Here is a 16174-nt window from a genome sequence, read left to right on the forward strand (position 1 = left end):
TATAATGTCCCTTTAAGGGACCTCCTAAACACAGTAAAATATCATAATCAATAAATGCATGATAAAGAGACAACACAAAAGCACTTGAATTTTAATTAAGCAGTATTATTATATTATTATTTTTTCTAACATTTCAAAGTTAGTTATATTTTCCTTCCTAATGCATTATGTGACAGCCATCAGCCAATCACAAAATGCACATATGTATATCCTGTGAAATGTGCACATGCTCAGAGCTGGTGCCTCAAAAAGTGTGCACATAAAAATACTGTGCACAATTAGATACTGGAAGCGAATTGGAAAGTTGTTTAAAATTGTGTGCTCTATCTAACTCATAGTTTTATTTTGACTTGACTGGCATTTTAAGACATTCTCAACTCATAAAATGTCCCATTATATTTTGTAATGTTTATTAGCTCACTAGTGCTCATAGGACTTACTATTGTGTTGGTTGGAGGCAATAGAACGAGCAGTTTAGGCAACTCCAACTTGTGATGTCAAGATGTTGCAGTGCAGCACAAACATAATTTTATTGTCACATCAAAATAATAATAAAAAAATGAAGATGCAAGTAATAATTTAGCTTTATCCCCTACCATTGTAAACATTAAACATTATTGTATACACTTTTACAATTGCAAGTATTAGTACCCACAAATTATCTTGTTGTTAAAGAGATTGTAGTGTAGAGAATTTGGCATAAACATTGCTTTTCAATGTCCCTTTCAAATTGTTTATACAGTGATAATTTTACGCAGTTTAATGGTTGTGAAGGTTTCATTAGAGTTCATTGTGAAGGACAGACTTATTCGTTCTTTGTTATTTAAATCCTTCTTTCACGTCTTCCTATTGCCTTAATTATCTCTTCTTGACAGATTGTTTAGAAAAGAATTTGTATGAAGCTATCATAAGTAACAAATTAGGTCCACAAAAAGGCTCATTGAAGGGACAATAGACCCTGTTGTGAAAGCTGAAGGAAAATGGAGGCAAACAAAACAGACACATAAAAAATATTTGTACATAATCAGATGTAACACTTTTTTATTTCTTTTTTATAAAGTTTTTTTTTTCAGTAGATATATTGTAATATATCCCTAGCATATGTTTTGGTTAATAAAAACAGGTAAAAAGTTTTGGAGACCGATTTAGAAAACTCTCCACTTTACAAAATTGTTTTAATTTTTTTATTATTATTTTAAACATGATTGGCAGATGTTTATACAATGAGCTAGATCCTATGTGAACAGTTGCTGATAGCAACAGAGTCGCTGCATAGCAACATCAATGTTGACATCAGTAGCGGTGAGCAGCGATCACGCTCAAACTGCAAAAAGTAAAGCAGTTAAAGTGCAGAGGCAGCTCACAAGTAATAGCTATTCATTTAGCTACACTATCCTATGACTGTTGTTATTATATAGTACCACACTAAAAAAAATTCTGACCATGATCTTGTCCACCTGAAATTCAGATTGGTTAATGTAATTAAAAATTCATGATTGACTAATTTTCCTATATACAGGAGAGAGTCTCTTCTAATTACAAACCCACGGCAGGGATGCCAAAAAAGGATCTGCAGTTGTGTGCTCTTGCAATTACAAGATATTTCTGTTATTCTGATATAGAATAACATATCAGCCAAGTCTTAACATTTTTAAAACAAATTAACATCCTTTTTACTGCAAAAATGTTTCAATAGCAAAACTCCACCCACCATTTGCCTTATTTGTAGAAGCCAATCTGTCAATAAGGATAGCCACTGATATAAAGTTAATATAAATTGCATTGTTTTTCAGTTGTTTTTATCTGGTAAATTCAATTAGGGTCAGGTATGTAGCAGGGTTAACCATGAAAAGTTAGCAGGGTGCATTTAAAGTTCTGATAATTAGAAATTTTTCAATTTTCAGAGCTAAATTTATATGAAAAAGGAGCAAAATAAACAATGAAAATATATTACACAGTTGTTTCATGATGCATAAGTAAAGCTTTTAAATAAAAATATTAGGGTGTTTGCTGTCCCTTTTTAAATGCTGAGGGTAATTGTGATGATGGAATTTTGGAAGAGGGTAATTAGGTTTAGAGCGGTAAATGTGAATGAGGGATCATGTAGAGGAGTTAAAACTGTAAGGAGGCAGGCGGGGCTAGCAACCAGATGTAAGTGGCTACTATTATTTAGTGGCGACCTGAATATAGTGCTATTTCTATAATTGCAGTAATATGCTGATTTGTTTTTCTTTTATTAGCAGCGCCATTATAGCAGCAATGCATAGAATCTAGCCCAATGGTTCTACACAGCTGTTTTGCAGCAGGGGTAACTTTACTCTGAAATGATTGCAATCACCTTTATGCTTTATCTGGGCTGTACCTGTACAAAACATCATTATACCAATATAAAACTATTTTCTCTATATATTGTCTTACGTAGGGCTACAAAAAAAAAGTGTGACTCCAGTGTCCAGTCGTCGCCTTCAGTCCTGACAAAAGAAAAGGAATTGTGTTATATTGAACCTTTGTATAACAAAAATGCAGTAATACAACACAGATAAATGAGTGAAATTCCCCAAATTAGCTCAAATTGGAAATATTTTAATATACCTGTAAAGCAACCTAACCTATGGATACAGTGCAGACGCATGGAGAGAAATAGAGGAAAGAGAGTGGGGGAGAGATTAGTCCTAAACAGGATTATACAGTAAAATAATGTGTCATTTTGTTGCCTCTGGTTCCTGGAGTAATGTGCAGTGTCTGTTTCTGTTTCTTTTCTGAAATCTCTTTGTTTGGCTTCATACACTGCCTTGTTCTTTGTGATTTGTCCTCCTCTGCCCTCCCCCATCCCTGCTTTGTCTTTTAATCCTGCTCTTTTGAACGCTTTTCATTTATCTTCTCTTGTGTCTTCACTGCCACTTTGTATAATGCTCTCATGGCTTTCTCTGACAATTATCTGATAGAAGTCTTGACAAATTACATTACTACCTAAATTGATCTAATAAGCCCTCTGTTGTATTTTTATTTTTCTATATTTTTTTTACATATAATTTAAATTTACAATTCTTCAAAGCAGATACCAGATGAACTGTGTAGCCTGCTTGATACAAACTTTCAGTACAAACTCTTGTAGAAAAAACATATAACTGAAATTAGAATATGTGTAACTTTAATGTAAATATCAAATAGCTGCTGTTATGCACTATACAGGGAGTGCAGAATTATTAGGCAAGTTGTATTTTTGAAGATTAATTTTATTATTGAACAACAACCATGTTCTCAATGAACCCAAAAAACTCATTAATAGCAAAGCTGAATAGTTTTGGAAGTAGTTTTTAGTTTGTTTTTAGTTATAGCTATTTTAGGGGGATATCTGTGTGTGCAGGTGACTATTACTGTGCATAATTATTAGGCAACTTAACAAAAAACAAATATATACCCATTTCAATTATTTATTTTTACCAGTGAAACCAATATAACATCTCAACATTCACAAATATACATTTCTGACATTCAAAAACAAAACAAAAACAAATCAGTGACCAATATAGCCACCTTTCTTTGCAAGGACACTCAAAAGCCTGCCATCCATTGATTCTGTCAGTGTTTTGATCTGTTCACCATCAACATTGTGTGCAGCAGCAACCACAGCCTCCCAGACACTGTTCAGAGAGGTGTACTGTTTTCCCTCCTTGTAAATCTCACATTTGATGATGGACCACAGGTTCTCAATGGGGTTCAGATCAGGTGAACAAGGAGGCCATGTCATTAGATTTTCTTCTTTTATACCCTTTCTTGCCAGCCACGCTGTGGAGTACTTGGACGCGTGTGATGGAGCATTGTCCTGCATGAAAATCATGTTTTTTTGAAGGATGCAGACTTCTTCCTGTACCACTGCTTGAAGAAGGTGTCTTCCAGAAACTGTCAGTAGGACTGGGAGTTGAGCTTGACTCCATCCTCAACCCAAAAAGGCCCCACAAGCTCATCTTTGATGATACCAGCCCAAACCACTACTCCACCTCCACCTTGCTGGCGTCTGAGTCGGACTGGAGCTCTCTGCCCTTTACCAATCCAGCCACGGGCCCATCCATCTGGCCCATCAAGACTCACTCTCATTTCATCAGTCCATAAAACCTTAGAAAAATCAGTCTTGAGATATTTCTTGGCCCAGTCTTGACGTTTCAGCTTGTGTGTCTTGTTCAGTGGTGGTCGTCTTTCAGCCTTTCTTACCTTGGCCATGTCTCTGAGTATTGCACACCTTGTGCTTTTGGGCACTCCAGTGATGTTGCAGCTCTGAAATATGGCCAAACTGGTGGCAAGTGGTATCTTGGCAGCTGCACGCTTGACTTTTCTCAGTTCATGGGCAGTTATTTTGCGCCTTGGTTTTTCCACACGCTTCTTGCGACCCTGTTGACTATTTTGAATGAAACACTTGATTGTTCGATGATCACGCTTCAGAAGCTTTGCAATTTTAAGAGTGCTGCATCCCTCTGCAAGATATTTCACTATTTTTGACTTTTCTGAGCCTGTCAAGTCCTTCTTTTGACCCATTTTGCCAAAGGAAAGGAAGTTGCTTAATATTATGCACACCTGATATAAGGTGTTGATGTCATTAGACCACACCCCTTCTCATTACAGAGATGCACATCACCTAATATGCTTAATTGGTAGTAGGCTTTCGAGCCTATACAGCTTGCAGTAAGACAACATGCATAAAGAGGATGATGTGGTCAAAATACTCATTTGCCTAATAATTCTGCACACAGTGTAGCTTGATTATGATGAAATTATTAAATCTATAGTACAGCAGACCGGTATCAGCACAGGAGAAATTACCATTGGTGCAGTGGTATTGGGACCCAAGTACTGCGGGGGGCATAGCAGCCAGTCTATACATAGGCATAGAATACATACTCATACAGAGCAGTGTACTCATCAGGGTATAGTGTATAGAATCCCACATTATTATATTGCACAGTGTGCCCACTGCCAGTCTATAAATAATCTGTATCATTATAAAGTGCAGTATGTTCATTATCAGTCGTGGTGGTGGTAGTGGGGGGGTTTGCACCAGGACCCTCTGTTGAGTAGGTCTGCTACTGAGTATCAGCAATAGTTAAAAAAACAATATTGACCAATCCCATACAGCAAGATTTCTGGACTCCTATTCATTTGTCCAACCCTGAAATGCTGATTATTGACCATAATAAGACAATAAAAAAAATTTGTACTGTAGATATCCGTGTGTAGTTTAGTTGATGTAAGGACAGTTCTTCATGAGGACTTACTGAACAAATTAGTAATTTGATTAGATAACTGATTCTTAATGGTATTTTAAGTTATCCTTGAAAATGAAAATAAAACTATCGCCTAGATTACGAGTTTGGCGTTAGCCTTAAAAAGCAGCGTTGAGAGGTCCCAACGCTGCTTTTTAACGCCCGCTGGTATTACGAGTCAGGCAGGAAAGGGTCTAGCGCTCACTTTTCTTCCGCGACTCGAGGCTACCGCAAATCCCCTTACGTCAATTGCGTATCCTATCTTTTTAATGGGATTTGCCTAACGCTGGTATTGCGAGTCTTGGAAGAAGTGAGCGGTAGACCCTCTCCTGTCAAGACTTCTACCGCATTTAAAAGTCAGTAGTTAAGAGTTTTATAGGCTAACGCCAGAACATAAAACTCTTAACTAAAGTGCTACAAAGTACACTAACACCCATAAACTACCTTTTAACCCCTAAATCGAGCACCCCCCCACATCGCAAACATTATAATAAAATTATTTAACCCCTAATCTGCCGACCGGACATCCCCGCCACTTTAATAAATGTATTAACCCCTAAACCACCGCACTCCCGCCACGCAAACACTAGTTAAATTTTATTACCCCCTAATCTGCCTGCCCTAACATCGCCGACACCTACCTACATTTATTAACCCCTAATCTGCCACCCCCAACGTCGCCGTTACTATATTAAAGGTATTAACCTCTAAACCTAAGTCTAAACCTAACTCCCCCCTAACTTAAATATAATTTAAATTAAACAAAATAAATTTAACATAATTAAATAAATTAATCCTATTTAAAACTAAATACTTACCGATAAAATAAACCCTAAGCTAGCTACAATATAACTAATAGTTACATTGTAGCTAGCTTAGGATTTATATTTATTTCAAAGGCAACTTTGTATTTATTTTAACTAGGTACAATAGTTATTAAATAGTTATTAACTATTTAATAACTACCTAGCTAAAATAAGTACACAATTACCTGTAAAATAAATCCTAACCTAAGTTACAATTGCACCTAACACTACACTATCATTAAACTAATTACCTAAACTACCTACAATTAATTACAATTAAATTCAATAAACTAAATTGCGGAAAAAAACAAACACTAAATTACTGGGAAAAAAAAATCACAAGAAATTTAAACTAATTACACCTAATCTAAGCGCACTAATAAAATAAAAAAGCCCCCCAAAATAATAAAATGCCCTACCTTATACTAAATTACAAATAGCCCTTAAAAGGGCCTTTTGCGGTGCATTGCCCCAAAGTAATCGGCTCTTTTACCTGTAAAAAAAAAATTACAATACAACCCACCACCCAATTCCCCCTTAAAAAAACCTAACACTACCCCATTGAAGATCACCCTACCTTGAGCCGTCTTCACCCAGCCGGGCACAAGTGGTCATCCGATGGGGCAGAAGAGGACATCCGGACTGGCAGAAGGCTTCATCCAAGCGGCATCTTCTATGTTCTTCCATCCGACGAGTAGCGACTCCATCTTGAAGACATCCAGCACAGAGCATCCTTCCAGCACGACGGACTAAAGACGAATGACGGTTCCTTTAAATGACATCATCCAAGATGGCGTCCCTCGAATTCCGATTGGCTGATAGGATTCTATCAGCCAATCGAAATTAAGGTAGGAAAAATCTGATTGGTTGATTTAATCGACCAATCGGATTTAAGTTCAATCCGATTGGCTGATTGGATCAGCCAATAGAATGTGAGGTCAATTCTATTGGCTGATCCAATCAGCCAATCAGATTGAACTTCAATCCGATTGGCTGATTAAATAGACCAGATTTTTCCTACCTTAATTCCGATTGGCTGATAGAATTCTATCAGCCAATCGGAATTCTAGGGATGCCATCTTGGATGACGTCATTTAAAGGAACCGTCATTCGTCGTTAGTCTGTCGTGCTGGAAGGATGCTCCGCGCTGGATGTCTTCAAGATGGAGTTGCTCCTCGTCGGATGGAAGAAGATAGAAGATGCCGCTTGGATGAAACCTTCTGCCGGTCCGGATGTCCTCTTCTGCTCGGATAGGATGAAGACTTCTGCCGGTCTGGATGTCCTCTTCTGCCCCATCAGATATCCACTTATGCCCGGCTGGGTGAAGACGGCTCAAGGTAGGGTGATCTTCAATGGGGTAGTGTTAGCTTTTTTTAAGGTGGGATTGGGTGGGTTTTAGAGTAAGGGTGTGTGGGTGGTGGTTTGTAATGTTGGGGGGGTATTGTAATTTTTTTTTACAGGTCAAAGAGCTGATTACTTTGGGGCAATGCCCTGCAAAAGGCCCTTTTAAGGGCTATTTGTTATTTAGTATAGGGTAGGGCATTTTATTATTTTGGGGGGCTTTTTTATTTTATTAGTGGGCTTAGATTAGGTGTAATTAGTTTAAACTTCTTGTAAAAAAAAATTCAGTAATTTAGTGTTTTGTTTTTTTTCCGTAATTTAGTTTATTGAATTTAATTGTAATTAATTGTAGGTAGTTTAGGTAATTAGTTTAATGATAGTGTAGTGTTAGGTGTAATTGTAATTTAGGTTAGGATTTATTTTACAGGTAATTTTGTACTTATTTTAGCTAGGCAGTTATTAATTAGTTAATAACTATTTAATAACTATTGTACCTAGTTAAAATAAATACAAAGTTGCCTGTGAAATAAATATAAATCCTAAGCTAGCTACAATGTAACTATTAGTTATATTGTAGCTATCTTAGGGTTTATTTTATAGGTAAGTATTTAGTTTTAAATAGGATTAATTTATTTAATTATGTTAAATTTATTTTGTTTAATTTAAATTATATTTAAGTTGGGGGGGTTAGGGTTAGGTTTAGACTTAGGTTTAGGGGTTAATAACTTTATTATAGTGGCGGCGACAGATTAGGGGTTAATTAATTTAAAATAGTTGCGGCGATGTTGGGGGCAGCAGATTAGGGGTTTATAAGTATAAATTAGGTGGCGGCGGTGTCCGGAGCGGCAGATTAGGGGTTAATAGTATAATGCATGTGACGACGATGTTGGGGGCGGCAGATTAGGGGTTAATAAGTGTAAGATTAGGGGTTCATGTTAGGGTGTTAGGTGCAGACATATTTTTTTATTTTCCCATAGGAAACAATGGGGCTGCGTTAGGAGCTGAACGCTGCTTTTTTGCAGGTGTTAGGTTTTTTTTCAGCCATCTCAGCCCCATTGTTTCCTATGGGGAAATCGTGCACAAGCACGTTTAGCCAGTTTACTGCTACCGTAAGCAACGCTGGTATTGAGGTGAGATGTGGAGCTAAATTCTGCTCTACGCTCACCTTTTTGCGGCTAACGCCAGGTTTAAAAAAACCTGTAATACCAGCGTTGGCTTAAAGGAGCGGTGGAAAAAAAAGGAGCGTTAGAGCCGCAAGCCTTACCGACAAAAACTCGTAATCTAGCAGTATATGATTTAGCAGAAACAGCATTTTGGAATGTGTTAATATAAAGTGTTATATATGAATGAAATTGTGTTGACTCATATCTACACAGGATTGTAGATCAATCAGATTTTATCCACTTGTTTTCATTTTAAAGGGCTATAAAAGTATTTTTATATTTATGCAAAGTGTTTATCAGCTTAACAAAAGATCAGCAAATAAAATGTGTTTTAAAACTATCCTTTTTGATATTACTTTTCTCCTTTGCTGTGACAAAGGAGCTCCTATGTTGTTTAAGCAAGCACTGTGCAGAATGTTTTAGTTCAGCGTTCATAATATTTCTGGATCCACTACAGTCTATACATTTCAGGAAAAGTACATCAAATACATTATTACATTTTTGAATGTCTGTATCTTAGACCAGTATTTCTCAACTGCAGTTGAAAAGTTGCGCTGACAGTTTGGATTTAAAGATCAAGACACAAATGTGATGTGTATCACAAAAAGCAGAATTAATTACACAGAAATACAAAAAAAAAATGTTTAGCACCAAACCAGTTAAAAACCATTATTGTTTGTGTGATTTTGTCAGGGGAAGGCATTATCTGTGCTGAAATGTATACATATACTGTATATGTTACGGGTAAAGTCAGATATCCGGGTAAACTTAGGTAATGTCCATTTTACCTGGATAATCCTAAGTGGCTGTGGGTAAAGCCCGATGTATTGTAATTCCCCCATGTACACTATTTTTTTTGCCTCCACCTCGGGGGTTCAAGGAAGGCAACCCGACGATCCTCTGGCATCCAACTTGGGGAATACGTTTTTTTGCCTCCGCTCCCCTTGAGGCAAAAAAGATAGTGAAGATGGGGGAATTACAGTTCATCGTAGATATATTTTTGATGCAGCGACTCCGCACTCTGAGTGAATTTATGATCTTACATTGGGCTTTACCCACAGCCGCTTGGGTAATGTCCGTTTTATCCGGGTAATCCTAGGATTACACAATATCTGACTTTACCCATTACTATTATTATTATAATTATTTTAGCATTTTGTTATCTGTATTTGCTGACCCTTTAGTCTCGCCTCTGTTTCTCCATCATACTCATATTATATGGTAAGGGTCTGAGGTTGTGAAGGAATATTAGAGCTTACTGAAGTATTCGGCAGTCGTTTGGAATAAAGACCTGTTTTGAATTTTATTCAAACCTCTCTTGTGCTTCTGAAAATGATTTTCACAGACATTAATATTGAAATAAAAAGATTTGACACTATTTCTGGCTCCTATTTTTTGTCTACTCTGTGTTCACAGCCAGCACAATGAATATTGATACAAGTGTTATTTTATAGTTCACTATTTGTTTTGTTTACAGATAACACCTGGCAAGTTATTAAAGGGACACTGAACCCAAATTTTTTTCTTTCATGATTTAGAAATAGCATGCAATTTTAAGCAACTTTCTAATTTACTCCTATTATCAATTTATCTTTGTTCTTTTGCTATCTTTATTTGAGAAAGAAGGCATCTAAGCTAAGGAGCCAACCAATTTTTAGTTCAGACTCTGGACAGCAATTGTTTATTGGTGGGTGAATTCATCCACCAATCAACAAGAACAACCAAGGTTGCTCACAAAAAATGGGCCGGCATCTAAACTTACATTCTTGCTTTTCAAATAAAGATAGCAAGATAATGTAGAACATTTGATATTAGGAGTACATTAGAAAGTTGCTTAAAATTGCATGCTCTATCTGAATCACAAAAGAAAAAAGAATTGGGTTCAGTGTCCCTTTAACTGTTCTTCAGTCTTTATACAGTTACCTTATTAAGCTTTGCTTTCAGAACTCATGTGGTTATTCTTCTTTATCTTGCTGTGCTCTGTGACTCTTATTGTTCCATCAGCATAAGTCTCACCAACCATATTTGTTGCATGACATTGATAAGTGCCCTCATCTTCCTTCATTAGTGGGTTGATCTTAAAAGGAATATAAAAGTGACAATTGAAACTTCCATGGTTCAGAAAGGGTTAAGAAACGGGGTTTTTTCCATTATCAAATTTACTTCATTCTCTTAGTATTCTTAGATGAAAGTTTAAATGAAAAAGACCTGTTTTTTTCTAATGGATTTTATAGACTTAGAGCAACACATTCTGTGACTATAGAACAACATTTTTGTGATGGATTGTCATTTAAAATTGTTAATAATGTCCATCTGTATTCATCACTTCACTCAGGTACTGCAGCCAGGCTTACACTCTACCAGATGCATGTGAAACAGGGTCACCTTTAACCCAAACACATAAGCAAAAGATATAACAATTAGCACCAATGTTATAAAACAATGTAGCTTTATTCAGTCCATTCAGGCACAATTACAAAACATTGGTGCAGTGAAGTATATGTTTTACTTACCTGTATTCATAAGCTAATGCTACTCCTTTTGAAGAAAAAAAAGGCTACATACACAAAAGGTTTTAAAGAAAAAAAAACTCACATCTATGAATGAATCATAACTAAGAATCTATAGTTAATGAAGTTTGACTCACCAGAACCCAGCCAGTAATTTCATGGCGGGATGGACCACCACGGACTTGGACTGCCACATTTACTCTGTCTCCAGGCAACTCCTCAAAGAGCTTTGTTCCTTTGGGAGACTCTGTAACCTTCAGAATGAATAAGTGTTAATTCAGGGCATCTTTAAAGGTTTTCATATGCTGCACATTTTAAACCAAAGTAAAAACCATATTAAATATATTTATTGGCTAAACAACTCGCTTATAGAGATGATAAAATCTAAAGTTTTTCAAAACTGAAATAAAATATTAAATTCAACAAATTCAAAAAGATTTAAATTATTTTAGCTTGTTTAGGAGATCTACTCATTCCCTTTCTTCTGCTTTTCTACACCCATCATGTCACTACTCCCTATAGGAAGCAGATTTTAATCTTAAGCTCCTGATCTTTGATCAAATGAACCACTATTATAAGCAAGCAAAATATTATTTTTTTGTGAGTGTCCTCTTAATTAAAGGGACAGTCCAAAAAAAAACTTTCATGATTTAAATAGGGAATGCAATTTTAAACAACTTTCCAATTTACTTTTACCACCAATTTTGCTTTGTTCTCTTGGTATTCTTAGTTGAAAGCTAAACCTAGGAGGTTCATATGTTAATTTCTTAGACCTTGAAGGCTGCCTGTAATCTGAATGTATTTTTACCACTAGAGGGCATTAGTTAATGTGTTTCTTATAGATAACATTGAGCTCATACACGTGAAGTTACCCTGGAGTGAGCACCGATTGGCTAAAATGCAAGTCTGTCAAAAGAACTGAAATAAGGGGGCAGTTTGCATAGGCTTAGATACAAGGTAATCACAGAGGTAAAAAATGTATTTCTATAACAGTGTTGGTTATGCAAAACTGGAGAATGGGTAATAAAGGGATTATCTTTCTTTTTAAACAACAAAAAATTCTGGTGTTGACTGTCCCTTTAAGACCTGGGCTGCAGGTCCAACTACTTGGGACATTTAAACAAGGAAATAGACAACACAATGATCAGAAAGTCTGTTGTGATCCCAGAGTGGTGCAAGCTGACATCTTAGGTTCTATTTGTGCTCCATTGTTATTCACAGTGAATTACCCTCTGCACGCTCGACTCTTTACCACATAGATCACTGAGGCTTTGTATGTAACTAATTCCCCCCCCCCCCCATTCACCGGGGTAATAAGCGAGTAATCATTACCAAGCTTGCTTGTGAGATCAATGCAGCATGTGTAGTTCTCAAGTGTGTTACTTCATAAGTGTAGGGAGTTATAACAAGGGAGTTAGACAAAGGAGTGTACAACACAGAAACAAGTGCATTTAAATCTCCCTAAATTAACTGCAAACATGCTACACTTTCTAATGTCTGCATTAACCTTTTCCTCCCTTCTCCTTAAAGTCACAGCTCTTCCTTTCATGAACAGCACTCAGACAATTCATATTTCTCCTTCTCTTCTACCTTCCCCCCTCTACAACACACATGAACTCTATTCCTATCTCACATCCCTCAGCCAGCCATGCTTCACTGATTCTAAACTTAAACACTTGCATAAGACAAATTCTCATCTCGTTTCGCGCACCATATTTCTTCTTCTTGCAGCTGGGGATGTCTCACCTAACCCAAGTCTACCCTCTGCTTTCCACAATTCACTACCCCAAATGACACCTCATACACCTTGCGCACGTAACCCTCTAAACCTCAATAACTGCACGCCTGTAAGTACAATTCTCTTGTGCCCAATGGAATTCACGCTCTGTATGCAATAAGCTATTCACAACCTATTTATTTCACATTCACTTAACCTGTTAACCCTCACTGAAACTTGGCTTTTCTTCTCTAACACAATTGCTGTAGCATCTCTGTCCTATGGCGGCCTGCACTTCAGTCACACTCCCAGACCAGGAGACAAACAAGGAGGAGTAGTAGGAATTCTCCTGTCTCCACACAGTACCTTTTACTGCATTCCTTCACCCTCCTCTCTTTCCTTCTCATCTTTTGAAATTCATGCTATCCGCCTCTTCTCCCCTCTAGCTCTTCGTGTTGCAGTTATCTATCGGCTCCCTGGCCCAGCATCACAATTTCTGGACCACTTTGAAGCCTGGCTTCCAAATTTTCTCTCTTGTAATTTCCCTTCTCTCATCTTAGGGGACTTCAACATACCCGTTGATAATCCTAAAATGCCTGCTGCCTCTAAACTTCTATCCCTTACCACCTCTTTAGGCCTGTCCCAGTGGACATCATCTCCAACCCACTGTGAAGGCAACTCCATAGACCTAATCTTCACTAATCTCTGTGCCGTTTCCAACTTCCTTAACCTCCCCTTTCCTCTCTCTGACCAACATCTACTAACTTTCTCTCTTACTCTAGCTACTATATCTTTGCAAGCCCCCAAAACACTGCTACCTTCCAGGAATTTAAATGACTTGGATCTCACAGACTTTTCCACTCAACTGAATCCTCTGCTCTCCAACATTTCATCCCTCTCTTGCCCAAACCTCGTGGCTTTACAGTATAATTCGGCACTAAAATCAACACTTGACAAAGCTGCACCCTCCACTCTTCGACGTATATCAATCACTTGACAGCAACCGTGGCACACCAAACAGACCAAATATCTTCAGCATTGTTCACGGGCTGCTGAACGGCAGTGGAGGAAATCACGCACCTATGCTGATTTCCGCCATTATAAATTCATACTTAAAGGGACACTGTAACCAAAAATTTTCTTTCGTGATTCAGATTGAGCATGACATTTTAAGCAACTTTATAATTTACTCCTATTATGAAATTTTCTTCATTGTCTTGGTATCTTTATTTGAAATGCAAGAATGTAAGTTTAGATGCCGGCCCATTTTTGGTGAACAACCTGGGTTGTCCTTGCTGATTGGTGGATAAATTCATCCACCAATAAAAAAGTGCTGTCCAGAGTACTGAAACCAAAAAAAAGCTTAGATGCCTTCTTTTTAAAATAATGATAGAAAGAGAACGAAGAAAAATTGAAAGTTGCTTAAATTGCATGCTCTTTCTGAATTACAAAAGAAGAAATTTGGGTACAGTGTCCCTTTAAGTCCTACAACTCTGCGCTCAGCCTGGCCACTATACATCCTCCCTTGGAAAACTTATAGCCTACTTTGGATTCCAGTACCACTTATATGCTGATGATACCCACATCTTTCTTTCCTCTCCTGATATCTCTCCCTCTTTACTCAACCTGATTTCCAACTGCCTCTGTGCAATTTCCTCTTGGATGTCTTCACACTACCTCCAACTCAATCTGTCCAAAACTGATCTGCTTCTTATTCCCCCCTCTTCAATACATCCAAAACCTGACATTTCTCTGATGGTTGGAGACTGTATTCTCAACACCTCACCCCAGGTCTGCTGTCTTGGGGTTACACTTGACTCAGAACTCACATTCAACCCACATATACAAGTGCTTACCAAATCATGCCGTTCACACCTACGCAACATTTCCAGAATTCGTCCCTTTCTTACTCAAAAAACACAAAATACTTATTCATTCCCTCATTTTGTCACACATTGATTATTGCAATCTACTTCTTAATGGCCTTCCAAAACACAGCCTCTCCTCCCTCCAATCTATTATGAATGCTTCTGCTAGACTCATCCACCTAAGTTGCCGATCTACAACAGCTGCTCTGGCAGTCTCTACACTGGCTCCCCATACACTCCAGAATACAATTTAAAGTATTAACCTTAACTTACAAAGCACTCAACAGTCTAACTCCCAACTATATTTCTTCTCTCGTTAAATATTCCCCATCCCGTCCTCTTTGATCAACCTCTGACTTACGTCTCTCCACTCCTGTTATTTCTACGTCCCACTCCTGTCTCCAAAACTTTGTACGTGCTGCTCCTGTCCTCTGGAACTCTATACCCCACTCCATAAGACTGTCTCCAACCTCGTATAGCTTCAGACGCACCTTGAAAAACCCACCTATTCAGAGATGCTTACCATCTCTCCTCCATCTCTCATCCTAACCAAACTAATATATGAACTGCCTTATGCACTGCTGCAACTACAACCAATGTGACAAGCTACCCCCAACCTTATGTCTCTGCACCCTAAACCTGTAGACTGTGATCTCTCCTGAGCAGGGCCCTCTTCCTCCTGTAATATATTTGTTTATTTTTATTATGTTTTGTATTTGATCACAAATCCTTTTCATTGTATACCCCATCACTGTACCCAGCACTACGGAATTTGGCGGCACTCTACAAATAAACGATAATAATAATGAAATAATAATTACCGCTATAATCACGCTCACAAATGTGTAATATGTATTCAGCCACATTACCTTCTGCTTTGGAGAGGCAAATCTCAAATATGCTATGTAACCTGCTAATCTCAGTGGACAGTCATCAACTCACGTCACTTTCACTGAGGAGTTGAAAGCTGCTATGGACCCGCTCCAGAATATACGATCGACATGCGAGACCAAGGATTACGACAGCTCCGGTAGCCCAGACACACTACAGCAGTCAGGAGATGTGACTCAAAGTACAGATGAGATTACTGCCAACGCTCACTGTGAGAGGGGAAATCACTCCAGCTGCCCTACTTCTTCAGGCTTGTGGCAAGCCCCAGAAATGCCACACATGGAGGATTTACCTCTCTGGTCTAATCTTGTTTATACAGCCAGAAACCTAACCCTGCCTATAACCTTGACTGGGAACTCTGTTTATGCTGCAATGGGTGTTTGTACGTGGGACAAGCCTGGCTGGCATTTTAAATATCTTCCCTCATACAGGACTATCAGCCATTAGCTAAATCCTATAATGTTAAGGAAGGGGTTTTATAACTGATCTGTCCCTACCTTAGCCCCCTAGCCTACAAGGTGTGACAATCAGAACTAGTCCTTATGCGTCTGAAGTTAAGTTTTCTGTATAAATTATTGTGCTACTTTATTTGCCGAAAGACAATTTATTTTGTTTTCCTT

General features: G+C 37.8%; 1 protein-coding gene across 1 annotated transcript in view; it reads right to left on the reverse strand.

Annotated features, from left to right (window-relative positions):
* Positions 1-1011: 1011 nt before the first annotated feature.
* Positions 1012-16174, reverse strand: part of IGFBPL1 (insulin like growth factor binding protein like 1) — a 101211-nt gene continuing 86048 nt past the window's right edge. Inside the window, exons 3-5 of the mRNA XM_053700636.1 lie at positions 11216-11332; positions 10492-10645; positions 1012-2471 (exon numbers count right to left, since the gene is read on the reverse strand). Of these exons, the coding sequence (XP_053556611.1) occupies positions 10496-10645; positions 11216-11332 (267 nt within the window). The 3' untranslated portion in view covers positions 1012-2471; positions 10492-10495. The remainder of the gene's footprint in view (positions 2472-10491; positions 10646-11215; positions 11333-16174) is intronic.

Source organism: Bombina bombina, chromosome 2 (assembly GCF_027579735.1).
Source record: "Bombina bombina isolate aBomBom1 chromosome 2, aBomBom1.pri, whole genome shotgun sequence".
Lineage (NCBI taxonomy): Eukaryota > Metazoa > Chordata > Amphibia > Anura > Bombinatoridae > Bombina > Bombina bombina.